Here is a 23,397-nt window from a genome sequence, read left to right as displayed (position 1 = left end):
ACTCTGCATTCATTTTCGGATTAATCATAAATTTTTGATTCACGAAACTTATTACATTTTAGCACTGACAAACTTTCGGAATAATGAACTTAATCATTCGCCTTAGCGAACTTTGTTCGGAACGTAACGAATTATAACAATGAGAATTTTACGTATGAAAGCATTGACAAAAATTTAAAGAATATAATATGTCCAATTCAGATACTTTTAGCTTGCATAAACATTTTCTATATTTTTCCCGTGCACAGGTCATATTGAATCATAGCTCTTCTCCGAATATTAGCCTGCCTTATGCAATAATGATAGCTTGTCATCAACATATTTTACAGAGCATGTGGAAGCACTATGCTTTTCAGATGGAGAAATTGTGTGTGTTTTTGTAATGTATCTCATCGTTCAGACTCTTAAGTATGAGTTTAACGTTATACGAACAAATGCAGCGGAAGGCGTTGTGCATCAATCAATATCGCCACAATCAAGTCTATTATACTTGCAGGGTTTTGTTGTTGTTGTTGTTGTTGTTGTTGTTTTGCTTTTTTTAGAGGGCCTCAATTTTTTCATCCACAAAGATGCCTGATTTTGAAACTCATAATTCCGGATACATGATTTGGGAAACCTCTTTAGAGTTTTCATTATTCGTCGAAAATGAACATTGATATCATGAGAACAATAATTATATCTCTCTAAGATTTATAATGTTTGGTTTTGTTAAGTGCTGTCTGGGGCAAATTATTTGTATAGGGCCCCATTTTCTCTCTCTCTTCTTTCGTTCTTTAAAACAACAACAACAACAATAATAATGTCTACATGAATTGTTAACTTGTTTCTCTCTGAAAAAACCCAAACCATCCCCCCCCCTTCCCCCAAAAAAACAACAAATTAAAATACTTCACTGTTGATGCTGTTCATTTGGATATTTGAGCACCAATTCGCACATTGATGAATGTCGGAAAGATTTGGGACCTCAGATAATGTTCATTTACATTGAGCTGATGATTGCATTCCACGTCTATAGCACCCTCTCGCTAGCCTATAAAGGGACTGTACAGTACTGGTTGAGGTGGGCATTCATCTTTTGAACATTCCTAAGTGAGATAATGAAAAGCCTCTTATGAAATATGAAAGAGCATGTAATTCTAAGAAGGATTCAATGTTTATTTGATGAAAATTGGTTTTCAAATGGCTGAGATATCCCCCCAAAAAGTGCTAATAATAAAAGGCGACATGCCACAACTTTATTAGGATCTCTTTGTTTCACCTTGTTTTTTGGTTATCTCGGCCATTTCAAAACCGATTTTCATCGAATAAACTTTTGATACCCCTTAGAACTTAGAAGGTTTCTGAATATCTCGCAAAACGTTAAAAGCTATATCCTCACCACGACCAGAACTGTACACACCCTTTAAGATTAAATCATTGAAGTGAACTCAATATCACATATAGAAAAAAAAAATGTGTATCTGAAATTGCCAGTTTCTATATGCATCCATTTTGTATTTTTTCATTGGTCAAAGATCCGTGAATTTTGCTTTATTTGTAGGATTCAGTATACTAGTAGTCAAATTAGACCAGTTTTTACATTCATACTCATAAGGCCTACTAAAAAAAAAGGTAAAAAAAAAATGTTGCTGGTTTTCCCCAAGTCGAGCCTACAAAAGAAATCCATTAGACAACATAGTGGAAACGAGAAAACGACCCAGATGGTTATGCATTAAAATACTGTGATTGAGATATTTTGTAAAGGAAGGAAGGGAAATGTGGTTCGCAATTGTTAACTTTACTGATTGTATTGCACTATAGGCCCTACATTAGTTGAAAAAAAAACCCAGCACAAATGAAGAAACAAAAAAAAAAAAATCTTCCTTGGACACCTATTCCTCATTGAGCTTATAACATAAGTAACAAGGATATACACAATACGATAGACACAATGACACAAAATGGTCTGCTTTAATTTTATTGGAAACATAGTTCACTTGACCATTGTGCGCATCTATATAGTAAACAGGAAAAAACGTGAGTAACAATCAAAAACATCGAAAACTTTTAGGAATACACATCATGGAGTACACACTGTCTACGATTGCCGATTCTTCCATCCGACCTTACTTTAGATCTAGAAAAGTCCGAATGTTCGTGTGCAGAGAGGTAGAATATACGCCTCCCTGAATGTATACCATCACCCTCATCCTGCATACTACAGTATACAGCATCCACACCATTGGTACACACACGCCGCAATGCCAACACACAGGTAGTAGGGAGAGTCCTCCCACCACCCGGCTCTGATAACACGCTGAGCAGGATAATTCGAATTTCGCGCTTCAGAGGACGGGAGCGCTGACAGATTTATGGATTCCGCCCAAAATCGGGCGGAATCCATTAACTCCAAGACGAATGCTTCCAGACCCTCTGCGCGAGAAAATCAACTTAAACTATACTAGTTTTCGACGTTGAGGGCGTCAATATCATGGATAGCGAAATAGTATGGGCAGAGGGTCTGGAAGCCAGACTAATTTCACCCGGAGTTACCCAGAGTTGCTCACGCATTTCCCATTCACCCGTAGCCAAGTTTAGGCCCTATACCATACCTTTCCCTGCAAGCAAGGTGGGCTTGTTGAGTGCAGGGATTTTCCCGTATCCGGGCAATTACCCCAAGAGGGCAATTACCCCCCGGCCAGATCAATGGTTGGTGGTAAGGGTAGAGTAAAGATTAAGGTTAGGGTTAGGTTTAGGGTTAGGAGTTTGGGTTAGGGTTAGGGTTAGGTTCACGATTAGGATAAGGATTAGGGCCAGGGGAAGGGTGCGGGGTAATTGCCGGGGGGGGGGGGGATATTGCCCTATAGATCCGATTCTCCAGCACAATTTTTGCAGGAGCACAAGGATTTGAGGATTTCAACGTTTCCTTGTGCTATAGAGTGACAGTGATCTTTCAAAAGGGAAAACAGTTTCTGTTGATATGTTTGATGGAAAATATGGAAGAGCGTATAATACTATTAAGAGGAATTTATAGTTTATCTAATGTGGGACTCAGGTTTCATTTGGATTGCTTTGTTTTACTTTGTTGTTTTGATATCTCGGTCATTTCAAAATTGATTTCCATCAAACACACATTGAATTCCTCTTTACAGAATAACAAATGCTCTCTAACATTTCATAAAGTTATGTCTAAGTATCACGCAAGAAGTGTTTTCACCAGGGAACTCTCCATGCAGCACCACTCTCTAGTTAATACAGTATATAGTGGGACCACTACCCTGCATCTCCCCTGTAATCAGCGACAGGAGGAGCCTCGACCCTGGATAATGTTTTGCAATGAGACTGATATCACATTATAAAAGGGGTTTTCCCCTCAAGTCCTGCAAGGTATCACGTCAACTTAATTGCGTTGAAAAAAATCTCAACATTTTAAAGTCATTGCTCTCATCAAATATCAGCAAAAGAGGAAGTGTAAAAAAAAAAAAAACCCTCTCTTTCAACAGAGGGTTCACGTGCAAGACCTTTGACCTGTGTACTCTAAACACAAGTTTGAGGAGGGGTAGGGGGAAGAAGGGGCGCTTCAACTCTCCTTATATGGCACCACTCTCCTCATGGCATCACTCCTCCCGCATCTCCCCCGCTGCTGTGGTATGTTATGGCATGCTAGAATATTGAGCCAGGGTTTTCCCGTCAAGTCCTGCAAGATAATTTAATCCCGTTGAAGAAAATCTCAACATTTTGAAGCCATTCCTCTCGTCAAAATATCAGTAAAAGAGGAAGTGTTTTTTAAAACCCCCACTTTCAACAGAGGGTAGGAGACCTTTGACCTGTGTACTCTAAACACAAGTTTGAGGAGGGATATGGGGGAGGGTAATGGGGCGCTTCAACTCTCCTTGTGACACCACTCTCCTCATGGCACCACTTCCCGCATCTCCAGAGCTGATGTGGTATGTTATGGCGTGCTAGAACATTAGAGATGGGGTTTTCCCGTCAAGCCCTGCAAGATAACCATGTCAACTTTGACCCCGTTGAAGAAAACCTAAATATTTTATAGCCACTGCTCTCATCAAAATAATATCAGTAAAAGAAGAAGTGGTTTTACCCGCCCCCCCCCCCCCCCCAAAAAAAAAAAAAAACACTTTTAAACGTTTGCAGGGCCAAAATCATGTAGTTATCGATATTATTTGGACCTGTTTACGCCAACTTTTGATAGATTTTCCCATTTCTAGCAAAAGGTGTTGCGTTCTATTTCTTAATATCCTTTAAGGGCATAAAGGGACAATTTTGTGGAATGCATCTTTACATAAACTGGATAATAAAACCAGAGCAAAGAAATATATTACTTGGAACACCGATTTTGATATTCGATGTGCCCGCATACACACTATAAATACAGACCTCTCTGACAATGTATAACTTCATAAATAAGGGCAATGTTGATATAAACTTGAATTTACTGTCGAGATACACTGCATAGTCACACAAAGTATACCTTACACGAAATTTGTCGTGATTGGAGGTTTGCTGCTCCCCATCATTGTCGGTTTTTCCAAAGGCAGTTAAGTGCTGCTCCCCCATCATTGCCGATTTTCCAAAGGCAGTTAAGTCAGAAAAGGCACCTCAGCGAAATAAAACCGAAATGAGGGAAACGGTTCTTTTGTCAGTGGCGATAAACGATTAGGGCCTACACAATCGTCAATGTCCAAGCACCTGAATGTACTTATCAAGATGCACATAATCAGGTGTTACAATTAACAATACATATCTTATGATACAAACAATACAATACAATGCAACTTTACAAGACGGTGCAGTGAATGTTTGATACGCTCTTCCCGTTAGGCTCAGGGCGCTTACAACATGGCAGAGAGAGAGAGAGAGGGGGGGGGGGGAGAAATTCTTTCAGGTTTTATGAAAAAGATGTAAGGCTCTGTTAACATGTGATATAATTATGATTTGATTTGATCTATTGTTATCTGTCGATCCGAGGAGCGCATTTGTGTCATGCCATATACAGCGCCCCCACAATGTCAGTTCAGAGATGCACGCGTCATCCCAAACCTGGCTGGCTCAAAATACCAGTGCTGAAACTCATCATCCTGTCATTAACATCATGCACCAGCGATTTTTGAAGGTCTGTAGTTTGAAAAACGTTCGATAACCCCAGTTGCGCCCAGTGGCTGCACCATGGACCTACTATACACACATGGACTATGAACGAATGTCTTTCTTTTATCCGACCTGCATCACATCCACCTGATTATGTGCATCTTTGCTAGTAACAAAATTCAATTATGGTAATATTGCAGATATTTTGGATGTATGCAAATTAGATGTTAAAGTTCATTCGCTTTAATAAGACCCGTTGTTGTTCTTTTTTATTGAGGATTTGAAAAATATAATCCCACCAGGTGATACATGCTATTGAATAAACTGCATGCACATAAAAAAACTCATGAAGCCTATAATTGAGAATTGCACACCGATCACAATATTTGCATTTATTTTGATACCGCCAAGAACGGATTCTGGTTTTTATCCCACCCTCAAAACCTTAAAGTCTATATATTTAGTGTTTAAACTTCCCTCTCCAGAAAAAAAAAAAAAAAAATATATATATATATATATAAATTACTCTTCCAGTGTTAATATATATTCATCTGCATAATTCAGTCATAATTTGCATGATAATGAAAGAAATATACTATTTACCACATGACAAACGTCTATTCCTCAACTTGCTATTTCCATTCTATGTACAAAGATTTCAAATCACTTTTTTCCAGCTCGTTTGAAAAAAAAAATCCAGAAAATGCGTGTCCGAAACTGACAATTTCTGTGGCTGGGCAGTCAAGATCGGTGAATTTCGCTTGGGAACCAGAGTTTTCCTATTAACTTGCCTCTCAAGAAAAAAAAATGTAACAATTACTCTTCCAGTGTTAATATATTATCTGCATATTTCAGTACTAATTTGCTTAATTATCAATACAATAATTATACTAGTTACCACCTGAGAAATGTTTATTTCTCAAATTGCTCATTCCATTCTGTGAACAAAGATTTCGAAATCACTGTTTTTCCAGCTGTTTGCAAAGAATTTCTACAAAATGCGTATCCGAACGTAACTAATATCTGTGGCTTGGGTAACCATTCTGTTTATGCCTGTTTGGCTTATCTCGAAAGGGTATACGGCGCGGAATGGAGCACTCGGAGGGCCAAGCTCTCCCTACTGCACCAAGCAGCTCACTTCCTCCATGGACTTGATATAACGTGGACTATTCACGGCAGTCTTTCTTTGATGTAATGATCGTCACCGACACATGATTATGTGCATCTTAATGAGTACATTCAGGTGTCTTGACAATGGCGATTGTGTAATCATGCATCGTCACTTACAAAAGAATGGTTTCCCTCATTTCAGGTTTGTTTCGCTGATGTGCCTTTTTCAAAAGGAAATGTCTTTGAATGAAATGTAATACAGATGATGAGGAGCAGCAAACTTGAGATCATTACAAATTTTGTAATGATGGGTAATTGCTGATTCACACATTTTCGCACACGCATAAGACCTTGCCTAATGGCAAGATAACAGGGGCGGATCCAGGAATTCTGTAAAGGGGGGCGTGACTAATACTTCTGGTGCCACTTCCGGGTTTAATTTCAATTTTTTTTCTTTTTATTTCCTTTGTTTTTGACGAAAATAAAGGGGAGGGGGCGTGCGCCGGTTGCGCCCCCGGATCCGCCACTGAGCTAATAATCTGTTCTCTACCATTACCGTCTCTTTTTGCTCTGGAATAAGCTGGAGAAAAGTGAAATATTGAAATCACAAAAGACAATCATTCTGCCAAAATGTTAGCTTTCTTTTATAAACTGCCTGCTTCTCCCAAGCGTTTGTTTGAGGCATGATTTCATAACATTCACTACAACAGCACATTAACTTCGCTTAATTGATTTTTGTGAGTTATTTTCTTTTGCGCATACAGTTTTAGAACTACAGTATTCTCGAATCTCCGTCTTGTTCTTCTCCCGGCTTGCTGGCGGTGACGATCATGGGATCAAAGCAGTGAAGCATGCTATGTCTTCGTGGGGCTTTTGAGATGTACAGGTGCATGAATTAAACAACGATACCATGAATGTTCTTGTATATTAGGTCCATGCTTCCTCCAATGTTGTTATTTGCGCCAAAGGTTTTTGATCCTACATCTTACTGTACAATTATTCCTTGACCATCTGAGCATACGTGCATAGGACCCTACTGGCAGCGCAATGGTTGTGAGGGTCGCTAAAGGAAGCGCGCCATCTTGCGGTCATGATCCCCCCCCCCCCCCCGACGTTGTGTTCATGGTAAAATTCATACAAAAGTCCTGAAAAGAAGAGAAACGAAAAAGAAAATGGATTCGGACGATTGTCCGGATAAGTACCAAAATTAAGAAAATGGTTCTTCGTGCAATGATCACTTTTTTCCCCGAAATTTCATCTGAATCAGTTCATGAATTTTTGAGTCACTTTGCAGACAAACAAACAAACAAACAACAAATCAACCTCCTTGGCAGATTTTGAAGGATGCGACTCATAAACCTACGCATCTGAGGACATAGGCCTTCTGTGAGTAAAAGCTATTACACACACAACACGATCTGTCTCATTTCATGAGAATCGGAGTCATGCAGGAGAAGATGATGATGATGATGATGTCATGATACCAGTTGATACAAACTATAATCCATTCTGTTTAAGGAACTGTGGGCACTGCAGGCGCCCTATAACTGTTTGAGTCTTTATTTTGTTTTTATGTTCCAATGGACATTTTAAACATACGCCTATTTTATAATTATGTCTAGAAAAAAAAATACATCTTGTCATTATTATTTTTTTCCTCTAATATCCATATCGTTTCTCTATATCACTGCCAGTCTACCCAGTGTATGTTTGAGTTTGTGTAGGCAAGTGCAAGGCGACTGAAATTGAAGTACAGATACTAAACGCTTAGCCCTTCGAAAATAGAATAAAAGAGGGGTAGTAAGGTCAAGGAGGTACTAGGCTCTGAAGTACGGGGTCTATTCAAGTGCTTAAAGGGATGGTACAGTATTGGTGGAGATGAGAATTGGGCTTTTAACTTTTTGTGAGATACCAAGAAAACACTTATGATACATAGTACAGAACATACCATTTTATGAGGAATTCAAAGTTTATTTGATGAAAAGCGGGTTTGGAATGACTGAAACATCCAAAAACAAAGTAAAACAAAGCGATCATAATAAAGTGTGGGTCCCACACTTTATTAGAATCGCTCTTTTTTGGCCGATATCTCAGCCATGTCAAAACCAATTTTCATCCAATAAACGTTGAATTCCTCATAGAATTACATGATCTTTCATATTTCATGAGAGGTTTCTCATTATCTCACCAAAAGAAAAAATGTTAAAAACATGAAATTAGGTCTCAACCAATTATACGATCTCTTTAATCTCTACTAAGCCATGCAACCTGTGCCATGAATAGGACAAAAAAAAAATGATTGTTAATTACCGTAGCATCAACAATCAAGGGATTATCAGATTAAGCTGAAATTAAACATGGTCTATCACCACATTCTGACAATGATAATGTCAAATTTCAGAGCAGTAGCACTATCAATCTAAAAGTTACTAGAGTTGAAACTGAAGAGAGTGCAAAGGATTTTCAAAAAAATGAAAGGGTCCTCTAAAAAAAAAAACCAGATCACAATACTCTACCAAAAGGGGGGTTGTAGAAAAACTGCTGAAAACAACTTTCCCATTCAATTTTTGATCCCAAACTCAAGAAAAAGGTAGAAGAAGAATAGCTCTTTCAGAAATTATGGCCCAAAACTCAAAATTTACTCGGTTCACCTATTTCACATTTCTTGAGTCCTCACGTAAAATAAAGGGGTGCGACTTTTTTTGTGTGTGATGCACGGTCACATATAAGAAAAATTCTCATTATCTCAAAGTCATCGTAAAGAAAAAAACAAACAAACAAACATCGCAAACCATAAGCCCCATTTAAACGGTAACTGTAAACCATCCCTTGATAAAGAAGAAAAAAATACGACCGTAACGGTATTTAGGAAGAAAAGAGAGAGAGAAGAAGAGGAGCAGGTCTGGTGAAGAGTAAGAGGAATCATTGCAAGCAAAGACTATGACGGATGTGAGGGAATTATATATGAGTGACTTAAAGAAAAAAGAAAAGAAAGAACTTTTTGAAAACGCATACTCAGTACGTAGTTTTCAAAGCCCACGGATACGAAGAGAAAAATACCCTGTAATGTATAACATACCTTTTTACAGTCGTTCAAAACTGTTGCAGATTTTTTTACTTCTTTTTTCAAACAAAATTTGTTTCTGACCTTCATCGAACAAAATCTCAAGTAGGGGTCTATGCATCCCCCCTCTCGTACCTAAGTATGTAGGCTTATTATCCTGATTAATTAATATTTTGTGCAGGATCTAAACACTTTAGACCGAACAAGTTTATTGCAAGTACATGCATATCATTGTCGGTTTGAATTTTTGCTCATGAAAATCATTTCATTGCCCCGCTGTGTTACCATTACCCAGAAGTACAATGGACATTCAGGATGGAAAGCAATCAAGCATACAATCTTTCAGTCACTAATCTCATCAACTTACAAACCACGATCTTTTGTCATTGAGGGACGAGCCAAATGGATCCACATCGGCGTAGCTTGGGACACAATACAAAGGAGGCTGGCCATTTATCACACAGCAACCATTGTCCAATCACAACACAGTTAGATGACTTAGCGATGCCCTCGATTTGTTTGGACCTGTTACACCCAGAGTTCGTTGTGAATGGGCGAAGAAGAAAATAGTTCATAATTGAATCTGATAAAGATAGCAACTTAGGTATGTATATCGTCTATTATTACAATATAAGTATCATGAAATAAGATAATTTACATTTTGTGTACCAAACGAGTGATAGAGGAAAGAATTCTTTTTCAGTTAGAGGCGAAATAATATCATTTTCAATGGTAGCCATCTTGTTCATACTACTGTACGTGCATGTAGTCCGTCCGTACACCACCCACGTACTCGACTCGTACACTGTACATACGGGACTAATGAAGACTCGTAGACAGAGAAACTCCGATACGTAAAGATTTATGATCAAACTTTTGAGAACTATTAATTTTTCGGGCTTACCACGCTTGACTACATGATTTCTTGAACTCCATCAGAAGGTGAGTTAATGACTTGTGCTCAATTTGTTATTCTTTCCCATGTACATGCTGCCGTATACTCTATTGTGGCAATTAACTCACCAAAGAAGGACTCTGAAATGAAGCGAACACAACACTTTACTACGAGCAGCAGTTATCGTTGATCGACTGTGTGCTGGGTGAGCGACGGCGGCTGTACTGTGCTGTGCTGTGGCTACAACACTATTTAGTAAACACAGTTACAGACACACAGACACGTTGCTGCTGTAGGAAAGGGACGTTAAGTCGAGAACAAGATCTAAACACTACTAGTTCATCTAAAGTTTATTATACTTTTAGTAATACCACAACAATGCTGTGAATGTTTTCATAGAGTCTAGAGTCTAGCTAGACGTTCTAGTTACGACAATCTTGATTCTTGTCAGTAGGCCTAACGGTTAGGGCCTATACTACCACTGCAGAGGCAGAGATTCTTCCCAGAGCAGATTGCCAGAGATGCTTTCATTCACTTTAATCAGGTTATGGAACATCCTGCCAGAGCAGGGAGGTGAGTCTCACCTCCCTGGCCAGAGGAACTAACAATACTAGTTACTAGATCTAGATCTAGTAAAGTTTACACCACCTTTTGCAAACCTTTTTAAGGAGGAGTTGCAGAGCATCCTGCGCCATCAAACTTTAAAGTGAAAACATAGGCCCTATTTCTAACTAAGGTAACTGGTAAAGGCCTTTAGGGTTTGAAAACTCATCACACCATTTCATATTTGCTTGCAATAAGGCTAAACTATATTGAAAGAGTCTAAGTGTCTAGCGTCTACCAAGAAACTAAGTGGTCTATACACAGCCCAGTCACTGCAGGTAGCGACAGGGCTGTACAGACGGGACCACCAACCACGAAGAGAGTTCAACTATGCGATTGCTTTGAATTTTGATACTTTTAGATCATTTTTTGTCACCACAAACTCATCTAATGAAATCTTCAATAATGAGACTCCATATCAGTCCGGGAAACCCGCTCATGAGGACTGTCCCTCCTCATGAGGACTGTCCCTCCTCATGAGGACCTCCCCCCCGCCTCGTTGCGAATTTGTGTAAAAAGATGTCAGACTTCAGCTTCACGAGGCTGATTCGTGCGCGGAGAGGTGAGAGCCGCAGAAAAAAAAGCATCGAAAATATTTAGTCGGATCAGGCCGCTAGGTGCGGCAGTCTTGCATTGTGCGAACGCGCTGGCACCCGTGTTTTGATGGGCGCTCTGCATCGGTTGATTAAAACTTGATTTTTGGAAAAAAAAAACAGACAGGATTTTTTCTTCTTTTCATCATGGATAGTGGACATGTGTGTGTAACAAAAAATCACCGTGCAAAGTTGCGACAATTTATACGTCAGATGTGAGATGAATAAGAAGTGAATGGGGGGCCTCATGAGGCGTTCCCCGGGGGGCCTCATGAGGCGGGGGGGAGGTCCTCATGAGGAGGGACAGTCCTCTTTTTATGAGCGGGTTTCCCGAACTGATATCTATGCTATCAATATTTAAATTCACATTATGCAACTTACCGAAATTGATGATTATATCCAGCATGTCCAAACGGTACACTGTACATGTAGTGTGTTATGCAGTCTGCACAAACTTCAGTGTAGGATGCGTTGCGCATCATTGCGCTTTAAAAACCTTGTTAATCTGCCACCTGAAATCCATTCGAAATTAAAAATATGCTTGCATTAAAATTGGTTTTGTCACCTGTTACATATGGTAAAATACATTTGGATTACAATTCTTCTGTGTTTTTATGGAGGAAAAAGGTGAATAAGGAATGTCTTTTGAGAGCGTTCACATGATTGCTCTAACTTTATGTCAGTCATATGATTAGGATTCATATTGCCATGTTTTTTTAGAGGGAAAACCCAGGTTTTAAAAGGCCTCATTGCTGCACTACAAATGTACTTGGTATTGTATTCAGTCATTTATTGCAACGCTCGTTGTGGCAAGTTAGTCTTACAACATATTTCTGAGCCATGATGCCTTGTCTAAAGGCTATGATAATTTACATTTCTCAGCCATTTCAATACCAATTTTTGCACAACAAACTTTGAATTCCCTATGAAATCCAATGCTCTTTTATATTTTTAAGCGGTTTCTCATTAGCTTCGAAAAAAAAAATTCATTCTGATGTGCCATCGCTAACCAAAACTGTAGGCCTACGGTCCCTTTTAAGCATACCCCAACTACGCTTAACTTACGCTTCTGACTGCATAAACTGATGTCAGGGGTAACTACCAACATTTCACTTTGTAATGAAGATGTATAAAATCATATTTTCAGAGTTGATGTTAACTTTTAAAGGTCCCTGTGTATTTAACATCATGTTCATACATGTAAGAATATGTGTTCATATGCACACATGACAAGACAATATTTCTACAGACATGATGTTCATGCATGTTACAGTACTTGTATGTCCAAGGAGGTTTGCCTAGTACCTCCTTGGTATGTCATTGCGTATCATTACCTTCGCCAAGGGGGGAGGTTATTGTTTTCGTTACCGTTGGTTTTGTTTGTTATGTGTACTTAATTTGTTTGTTAGTTTGTCCGTGCGCATTTTTTAGGTTTTCATGCATGCACGTGCGTGCTCTAATTTCTGCTGGGGAGAGGCGCGTCGCGCATCTGAGGATTTATGACATAACAAAGGCTTAAAGGGGATGGCTAGTAACTGATCAGTGGGAATCAGTGGGAATGCTGGAGGATGATTGTTCCAATCCTTGTGGGATTCATTTAAGAGTACATTATGTATCTATTGTTGTGTGAAAATTTTTTGCTTCAGAATGGTCTCATATTCAAGTAATGTACATTGTACAGGTTAATGTTTCCAGGTTAGCGTGCCTGGTCAGTGACGGGGCATTAATCTGCACATTACTTGAATATGAGACCGTTCTGAAGCAAATGATTTTCACACAACAGTGGATGTATAATGTACTCTTAAATGAATCCCACAATGATTGGAACAGTCATCCCTCAGCATTCCCACTGATTCCCACTGATTGGTTACTAGCCATCCCCTTTAATATATTGGGAAATCAGGCGATTTTTCAGTGGGTAGAAATCACTGATCTCTATGGAAGAGCAAGATCAGTGGTGGAAAGTAACTGCTTGGCAGAGGTCTGCGCGCTCGGAGTGCTTTTTTAGTTTGATATGCACTATTTATCATTACAAAGTATGTTGGAACAGTTCTAGTAAAGCTATGCTATGCATTCCAATATACATACTGTATGTCATAACAATTTGTGTGATTTTCCTTGTATTATACAGAATTACAATGAATCATCCAACCCGCGGAAGAATTTACCATAGCAAGGACGACTAGTGGGAAGTCAGCAGCGAGTCAGCAGCAGCAAGCTGAGAAAGAGATGGTGTCAGACACCCCACCCAGCGAGAGTAAGGATGGGGTGGATGGAGACATGTCTCATAGGAGAGTGATAGAAGACATGGAGGATGAGGGGGAAGGCTTTGAGGAGGAGCTGGAAGGTGAGGGAGACATCGGTGACAGTGGTGTGGAGGATGCTGCAGAGACACAGGATACTCTCACTGAAAAACAAGATACTGTGGTCAAGAAGAAAAAGAAAAGGAAAAAGAAGTAAGTTCAATTTACATTGTTCTAGTGTATCAAAATCATTCTGCCCAGATGATACATTTTGTATTTCTTTGATATTAGTCCACATTCGCTGCATACATTTGATGTTGTATTTTACAATGTAAAATACAACATCAAATGTATGCAGCGAATGTGGATTAATATGATTGTTATTGATGTAAATTACATCAATAACAATCATATTACTTTGAACCGTTTAGTAGACCCTAATGATAGTGCATTTTGTTATTTTTTTTTTCTGCATCAGATCTGCTTGTAAGTTACGAAAAAGAGAAGACTTGGTTACACTTTTGGAATTGAACTGAAGGAGATGGTGCAAGTACAGTAATTTACTGCAGACACTCCTAGAAATGGATATTACCATCAATGGTAAAATGAGACAAAACATATGTTTTACTATACACAATACATACAATTTACAATTCATCAAATACCTGCTTTGTTTTGTTTTTCCCAAATCTTTGCTGTAGATACAACATTTTTTTTTTTTTTTAGATTTATTCATGGTTGTTGACGTGGTAAGAGTGAGGCCTACATTATTCTACCCTTAGAAAATAAAATAGTTACAATGTACAATGTACATGCTGTACATCCTACATTGTACTTACGTCCATCACCACAATGTGAGTGTAGTATACTTGATGAATCCTGAATGTTCAAAAGCTACAGTGTGTAGTCGTATTCTTAATAGGCAAATCAATAAGTGTACCTACAAATATTGTACAAAGTAGTGATTGCATGAGAAGCACGGATGCATTCCAGTTGACCTGTGTGCAGCAGTTGAATTGCTCTATGTACACTTGTAGTTTTAAAGTACCATTGTACTACACTGTGCAGTTCTAAAAGGGTTGTCACTTGTAGCTTTTGCTGCTTCTTGTATCTGGATGCCTAAAGCCTCTATCTACTTTATACTCTCTATTACCGGGTATTATTGTTGTTCTTTGAGGCAAATAATTGAAGTGATTTTTTTTTTTTTTTTTTTTTTGCTGTATTGTAAAAATGCATTCTTTACAAACCTTTATGTTAAATGTACTGAAGTGCATGCACTGTGATATAATGTTTTTTAGGGTTTTTTTCAGCATAGTGTGTACAGTATCTACGCATTACAATAATGGTGTTTACACTGTACATGTACGTTGTACAAATGTATTGTGTTGTACTGTACACTACTTGTGAGGGAATGTGATACAATGTACAACGCAGTGACAGACTAAAGGTGCTGCACCTACAATGTAGTACAGTGTACATTGTATACAGTGTGATTACATACATTGTAGGCCTGCAGATTGTTCACCCTCCCTTTTGGACTGTGACTCAATTTTGCCTAGAAATACTCATACCTCACAACTGTTTGCCCAAGGACTACCCTGGGATGTCACAAATTCAGTCACAAATACACACATGTCATACAGTATGATTACTCACCATGCAATACTGTCCTGTCAGGGGTAAGGGATAAAGTAACTACGTGGATTCGTAGTTGACTTTTGAACAACATGTGTGATGTACAGTTGTATTATTGTTTGTGAAATACATCATGTAGCTATTAAAAGAAGAATGAACATCCCTGCAAGACACTTGTAGACTATAATATACTAGTAATGCATAGTTCTATAAGCATTTAAAGGTTTGTTTTACTGTATTTCTCTGATTATTCAAAAGGTGCCATTGAATACCAGATAGCGTTTTCCATACAATGTAGGTACATGTACACGTACATGTACTGTACATTGTAGTCATAGGCAACAAATGGATCCTAAAGTCGCTGACAGCTGAGCCGAGAAAATCAAGTTTGAAGTCACATTGATCAAAATTGGTCAAAACAATCGGATTTCTGTTTTTGACATAATTTTGTAGTCTAATGTTTTGTCTATCATCTGCCAAAATTTCGAAGCTAAATGATCAAAGGAAAGGCAAGAAATCAGTGCTTTTCTGGGTCATGATTTTCCGACTTTCAACGTAACAGAATCGTGTCAGAAGCTTTGTATTTAGCGCGGCAGCTACGTTGTAGACTCCACCCTAACAACGAGGGAGTGATCTTAGTGGTCAGTGCGTGGCATCCTGATTACTGATTGGTCGTGCGTACAATGTAGACCGCTGGCACTAAGCTTGAATGAACATAGCAGAGGTCCTAGGAGCATACCTTCTATTGTCAAGCGGTGAAAACTGTCTCACCTCCCCTTGATCATGATAGTGTCGGAAGGAAAACTTTGAAGGCGTTTTTATCAAAACTCTGATTTCCACAACCACTTGACGTGCGCTAATAAAATCATCGATATCTCCGCAACCGATTATGTTTATGAGTTGTGCTATGGTTTAAAGTAGAAGAGTAAAGGGAATAACGTCATGCCATTTTCAGAAAATTATCCTCCCGACTTTCGGATCCTTTTGTTGTAGCGGGTCACAAATGTATTTGGGGGGGGGGGGGTGGGGGAGAGAAAAAGTGACACAGTACAAACTTTTCTGAATTGTATGCTAACATTATTAAAAGAGAATGTACAGTTGTATGTGTACACACGATGTATTGCATACAGGGGCAGTGTATACAGTACATGTGTGTTGTAACTTGTATACATTTTCACTTATTTGAGTGTACTATGTACTGTACATCAATGTACATACAGTACAATGTACAAAAATGTACTTACGCGTGTACAATTTACGGTACGCGGTCCTTAACTTTGATGCACTGTACAATGTACTGTAGCACACAAGTTGTATATGGCCTTTTTTACGATCAGTGGTGTAACTTTTGTACTCGGAGGGTCAAAATTTCAAACAAAATATTTTATCATTATTCTGTTTGATTCCTGTTGGAAAGTATTCAAATTTTTGAAAAAATAACATTTCAGACCTTAAAGCTGAAGAGTTATTGGTGTAATTTAAGGAAAACCCTGGCACCTGAAGTAAATTTAAGCAAAATTTTGTTTTCATGAATTGCACCACAATGACAAAACTCTGTAGTCAAACTTCACCATGCAAAGTTTATATGGTTAACAACAATATATAGTTTGTGAATCAAAACTATTTGGGGGTTGAATATAAAGTGAATTTTAAAAAAAATACATGAGATTTATAAATTTTTGGTAAAAATACCAATTGACATGCAATTTTTAAGATTTTAACTATTTATTGGAGGGCAAGCCAGGTCAAACTCTATACTATAACAAGTCTTTAAGAAGGGCTACCTACCTATGTAGGTTAAATGAAATTCCAATCATTTCTTTAAATCTTGGATTTTTCACACATGGATGTTTCGGAGGTGACAGTTAACATAATAGAATGTTTCGGAGGTGACATTAATATTAACACTCAGTTTTTTGTAGAATAAGTGACAATAACACAAAACTTCTTCTTTTTATCAATGTTTTTAATAATTATAACTCGAGAACAAGAAATTAACTCCTGTTTCAAGCAGATAAACCACACAGAACAAGTGTTTTTTTACACTTCATTAATTAGCACGGGTACTGGTAGTTTGCCATCCATTTGGACGAAGGTTGTAAGCTAAATATTGTAATCTGAGGAAATATGGCATTCCATTTTCTACCTTAAATTGAGATAAGGATGTGAGATCATTTTAGTAATGTTTCTTTGCTCTCAGAACATTTTATTCCACAACACCAGGGAAGAATCACTTCGTTTCGGAGGTGACATTCAATGTTAACATTGTGTTGAAATATTCATTTACAGTAAGAATATGACGGACATAAGCTAGATATTGTAACCTGAAGAAACATGGCATTCCATTTTCTACCTTAAACTGAAATGAGGGTGTAAGATCATTTTAGTAATGTTTCTTTGCTCTCAGAACATTTTATTCCACAACACCAGGGAAGAATAACTTTGTTTCGGAGGTGACATTCAATGTTATCATTGTGTTCAAGTATTCATATAGTATGTCCCCCCCCCCCCCCCCCCCCCCCAATTTACAATTAGACTTTTTCATTGATAGCACCAAATATGATTAAATCAGCTAAAATCTACTTTGGTGTCTTAAATCATAACATCTTAGCTCTATTTTGCAGAAAGCCCCAGTCAATTTGGTTAAGTGGTCTCAAAGAAATGTGGATTGTTATAAAGGATGTCAGGATTCTGATTCTTCCAAGTTTAGCACTTGGATGCTCTTGGAACTGCATATTAATGTGTTAACACAATAAACAGAACTTGGAGGGAAGGGATTCCTGACATGCTCTACAAAAATCCTCATTTCTCTTTGACCTCTGAAGCAAATTGAATGGGGTTAACATTCTGTAAGGTGTGGGCAATGAGTTATAGTTTCAATCCCTCAAATTGTATTTTAGATTGATTCACTATCTTTAAAGTTATCATTGCGGAGGGTACCATTGTAATTTTTTGGTGGGGACATGTGTAGGTTATGAATGCCAAAGGCAAAAATTCTTATTTGACTTGTATTATGTTTTTGTTTGCACATAGTATTATAAATAGATTAATTCAAGGATGTTCATGAATTCTTCATCATTCTTGATAGCCACCTTACAAATGTTATAATACTGGTGAAATGTGTTTGGTTCATCTGGGATAAATTTTCTATATACCAGATTCATTTAAACTGTTGACATTACTAAAATATAATTTATGTATCTTTCTGAATTGCTTGAAAATTACCTGCAAATCATATATATTAGTCACGTTTGAGAGTGAAAAGTATAAGATAAGAAAAAAATCATTTTATTGTTTTGGAGGTGACACAACACAGAGACAACCCAACTTCTCAGGTGTTAACTAATAATATATTGTGAACATTCATGTCTTTCCTCATGGCTTTAATTTTCAAATATAAGCTCTTTCTTTCAGTTCTTACATGTTATTTTGTTTAGTTATTCTCTTTCATGATAGTGGATACCAGCTCACATTTTGTTTTAGATTGTAATTCATACTAATCTTTAGCAAGTTTTTACAGTTTGGTTATTAGTAGACAACAATTTGTGTTTCCCAGCTGAAGAGAGCAGCATAATGCTTTTGTGTGAACTTATGGGGATTTTTTTTTTTGTTGTTCAGTAATTTTCCCCATCAACTTCACAGACGGTCCCGGACACAAACTGGTCTCAAATAACCCTATAAGGGACCGAAAAAGGACAAGTTCACCTCAATAGACACGAGGGTTGAGTAAATACAGCAATATTAGTAAAACACATCAGTGAGAGTTTGAGGAAAATAAGGCAATCCGTTCCAGAGTTATGGATTTTTGAAGTTTCTGCTCAGTCAAAGCTGAATGAGAAGACTTCTATAGCTTGTGATGTCACACGTGTACAAGGATATAGAGAAAGTATCAAGAAAATTCAACATATTTTCACTTTTCTTGCATAAGAAAAGAACACTTGACTTCTCTCTTTTGGAAGGCAGGGTGAATAATATTGCCCTAACATACATCAGTAGCAAGTTGAAGAAATGTGCACTTTTTTCAAAAAGTAAAGTTTTGTGAAATTCACTTATATTTTCTTTATATCGTTGTATGCATGTGACATCATACACTGTCGTAGTCGTCTCATCCAGCAGTGATTGCATAGATACTTAAAAAAGCCCATAACTTTTGAATGGCTTGTCCAATTTCCCAAACTTTCGATGATGTGTTCTACTAATGTTGTTGCATTCACTCAATCCACATGTACAAATGTATATGAAGGTGGACTTGTCCATTAAGAAACCATTTTCTTTTCCTTGAAATTCCAGTACTTAAAGCCAAATTCTAAGATAAAACATAATAACAAAACAAGGTAAACACGTCATCAAAATTATACTGAGATAGAACTACAAATCTTGTTTTTGGATCTTTCCCTTTCCAGTCCTGGTGACTTGTTCCTCTGTTCACTTTAGTTGTCAGATAACTTCAATAATCTTAAAAAATACAATGTCATAAACAGTTGGCTCAACTTGGAAAATGTAATAATTATTGTCATATTAAAAAAAAAAAATCACATAATTTTGTTTATGATTACCACGTTGTACATGGAAAAACAACAACTAAGAATTCAAGAACAAGTTGTGCACCAGCTATAGGCATGTGGCCTTTTTGTGGAGTTTGATTATTTTATGATTTTTTTAAGATTGTGGACTAGGGCATGCATGAACTGCCACATGTATCACTTTGGTATCAAGGGAATTCTGGTGAGCTAGGTATACAAAAGTCACTTCTATTGTGATGATTTTGTAGATATTAAATGTATTTGAAAATGTTGATAGATAGTGAAAAGGAACTGAAGTCTTGCCTTTCACTATCACATAACAATATAGTGTTAACAAACAATGTCACCTCCGAAACACAAGAAAAAGCAACCTACATGGAAAGCTGTGATTGGTAAATCTTCACAACTAAATTGCTTAAATTGGAAATCAAGCTTCTAAGATGAAAGCATCTATATGTTTACTTAAGGGCAAGTCCAAGATAAGGTCCCCTCAGAAGGCAAAATTTCATCTTTGCTCAATATTGACATGTTTGGTATCATTTTGAAGCTTATGAGTTGAAGTTTTGATTTCCATGGAGGAAAAAATGATATTATGTAAATTTATGCAAATTTCAAGGGCTTCATTTGCATAAATGTGAAACACAGCGTTACGTATGGGACATTTATAAAAATTCATATTAATTCAAAGGAAAGCAAATAATATTTGATTAATATGTGGACATAAGAAGTTCATCACATAGTTTAACTTGGTATGAAAATTTAGGGATTATGCAAATGATTATGCAAATTAGCTCGTGTCCTATCATGAGATGTCCCATACGTAACAAAATGAGGTCATTTTTTTAGGTTTTTTCTGAAATTGCTAAGGTTATTTTAATGCCCTTTTGGAAAGTTCTGATTTATTGTTTAGAGAAATTAAATACCAGAGAAAAAAGAAAAAAAATAAAAGAAATATTTTTTATTAGGCATTGAAATAATGTTACGTATGGGACAAATGCGTTACGTATGGGACATCCTCATACATATTGCATGTGAATGCATGTAGCTAGCTAGGAAGGTCTCTCAGTACACAAATGGTCAATCATCCTGAAGAAAGCATCCCAACATTGTAGCTACTTTTTGAGTTATAGACACTTGAAACAATACATGAACTTGACTGAACAATTTTCAGAAAGGGGGAGGGGAAAATGGCAAAATACACAATGAAAAATCAGCATTAAAGGGATGGTCTAGTTTTTTGTAGAAATGGGGATTCAGTTTTCAACATTTAAAGAGATGATTGGAAACCAATTCATATGAATTACTTAAGAGCATAAAATCCTAAGACTAGAGGAATTCAAAGTTTATGTGATGGAGATCCAATTTGAAATGGTTGTGATATATATAGGAAAAAAAATAAAAAGTAAAATGATTTTTTTCTTCATTGCAAGTGATACACAAATTGTCCTTATTCAGTTTTCAGTAGTAGCCACAACAAAAAATTCATGGGTATACATACTGAGTTGTGACTCGAATCAATGACCTGACTGCTAGACAGACATCATATATCTACACTGTACTCGTTCACTGGGGTTTCACGCAGCAGGTATTGCTTATTTATTAAACTTAATGTTCCTTGTGTCAAGTTGTTTTTTATTGAAACTAAATGGCAAACTGCCCTTCATCAATGCAAGTAAACACTTTAAACTATTCAGTTTTTCAGTAGTAACTATCCTGATAAAAATAGGGCATACATACTCCGGTTGGTCATGAAAAATATAGAATATGATTGAATGTGATTATGATGGTAAATATCTGGGGAATATTGTTCTCTTGTCAATCTGGATCAGTATTTGAGTAATTTCAACTGATTCCACCTAAATAATTATGCAAAAATTTGTTTAAATGCGTATTTTGCAAAATTATTTTGCAAAATACCCATAAACATGGTTCTCCACACACTAAACGAATGGGGGACAAAGGGCATGCATACCCAGGTTGGTCATAAAAATATAAAAATATGACTGAATATGATTATGATGGTGAATATTTGGGGAATATTGTTTCCTTGACAATCTGGATCAGTATTTGAGTAGTTTCAACTGATTTTACTTCAATAATTATGCAAAATACCCATAAACATGGTTCTTCACACACTAAATGAATGGGGGACAAACTGTCCCATACATAACTGTCCCATACGTAACACGTCATGTCTGTCTTTAATTAGAACCTGTAATTAGAGCCTTTTGCCTAATGACATGAAACTTACCTGTGATAATCTTGAGTGTTGTGACTTTCATCACAGTGAGTTTCAAGTCGTAGAATGATATACTTTCAGAGAGTTTTGAGGTTGAAAAAAATGTTCAAAAAAACAAAAATTTTCTGGTCCCATACGTAACGGCACATATTTTCTCTTCTAGAATATAACTGTCAAGGTCATTTTTCTCAATTTTTTACATGATTATACTTCTTCTAGATATCAATCACCATGATGAAGTTCAATATGATCAAAGGCCATTAACACTATTTTTCAGGTCATAAAAGTCTCTGAATGTCCCATACGTAACGTGCGCATTATCTTGGACTTGCCCTTAACTAAAGCAGGAGAATTGATCTTGATTACAATATTATATATACAACAGATGGGTGTATTTTGTGCATTCTCTTTGTTAAAAAAGTGAAAAAATGTAAATTTGCCCTAAAACCTACAGTATAGTAATAAAAATAAGAGTGAGAGTGTGTTAGTTGATTTCTCCACTTTGAGACTTATGTTACTAAAATAAATGAAACCATTGGTGTACATAATATGGTTTCTTTTCAATAGAAATGAGCAAAAACTCTTGTTAACAGTGTTTTGTCACCTCCGAAACAGTAATTTTTAGTTTTTATTAGATCTTTTATTAATATCTAGAAAATTCTTACTTCCTGTTGCCATATTACTATTTTCATCCAAAAGAGATTCCTGTCAATTGGACAGAATCAAACAAAATTGCTTTGTCTTCGAGAAATTATCAAATATAATATGCTTGTTGTTTCGGAGGTGACGATTGTTTCGGAGGTGACAAGTGTTAACGGAAAATTGTAAATTGCTCCGAAATGAAAACAACAGGCTATATTTCTACTACCTTCCTCCAGAGATAATGTGAGGGGATATGTTACATTTTTGCAGATGTAGGGTATAACTGATGTCAAGAATAAAAAAATCAAATACATAAATCTGTTGTCTCGGAGGTGACAGAAAAGTTAACGGAAAAGTTGCATAAATTTATAAACACTCACCAAAAAATGATAAGCTATTTGAATCAAATAATCTTTGGATCGAAGTTAAGTCAGATTGATTACTATTCTGTTTTGATGGAAATTAGCAAAGTTGAATTTTATAATTGTGAGCAAGAGCTAACTCAAAAGAGGGGTTAATTGTTAACGGAAAATGTCACCTCCGAAACATAAAGTTTGGACAATTTCAGTCTTTAAAGAAGACAAAGCAGAACCTGGTAAACATAATAGTTCTTAATGTTGGATACCTGTCTATCACCACAACAACAAAAATAATGAAAAGGAATAAACAATTTAATATGCTAGGTCTGACAAAAAAGCCATGTCAGAGTGCATACACCAAAAGTGTTGGATTTCAAGCATGTAAGTGCATGCCACATCTGAA

At 36.9% G+C, this 23,397-nt stretch overlaps 1 protein-coding gene across 1 annotated transcript in view; it reads left to right on the top strand.

Annotated features, from left to right (window-relative positions):
* The first annotated feature begins 10,103 nt into the window (after positions 1-10,103).
* The window catches only part of LOC139707977 (tubulin polyglutamylase ttll6-like), a 40,323-nt gene continuing 27,029 nt past the window's right edge, over positions 10,104-23,397 (top strand). The window contains 2 exon segments of the mRNA XM_071619967.1: positions 10,104-10,204; positions 13,485-13,809. Coding sequence (XP_071476068.1) covers positions 13,583-13,809 — 227 coding nt within the window. The 5' untranslated portion in view covers positions 10,104-10,204; positions 13,485-13,582.

Source organism: Diadema antillarum, unplaced genomic scaffold (assembly GCF_040938485.1).
Source record: "Diadema antillarum isolate AM-2024a unplaced genomic scaffold, OU_Dant_1.0 seq00001292_RagTag, whole genome shotgun sequence".
Taxonomy (NCBI): Eukaryota; Metazoa; Echinodermata; class Echinoidea; order Diadematoida; family Diadematidae; genus Diadema; species Diadema antillarum.
Note: the sequence above shows the minus strand (reverse complement) of the source record. Positions and strands in the feature narration are given on the sequence as shown.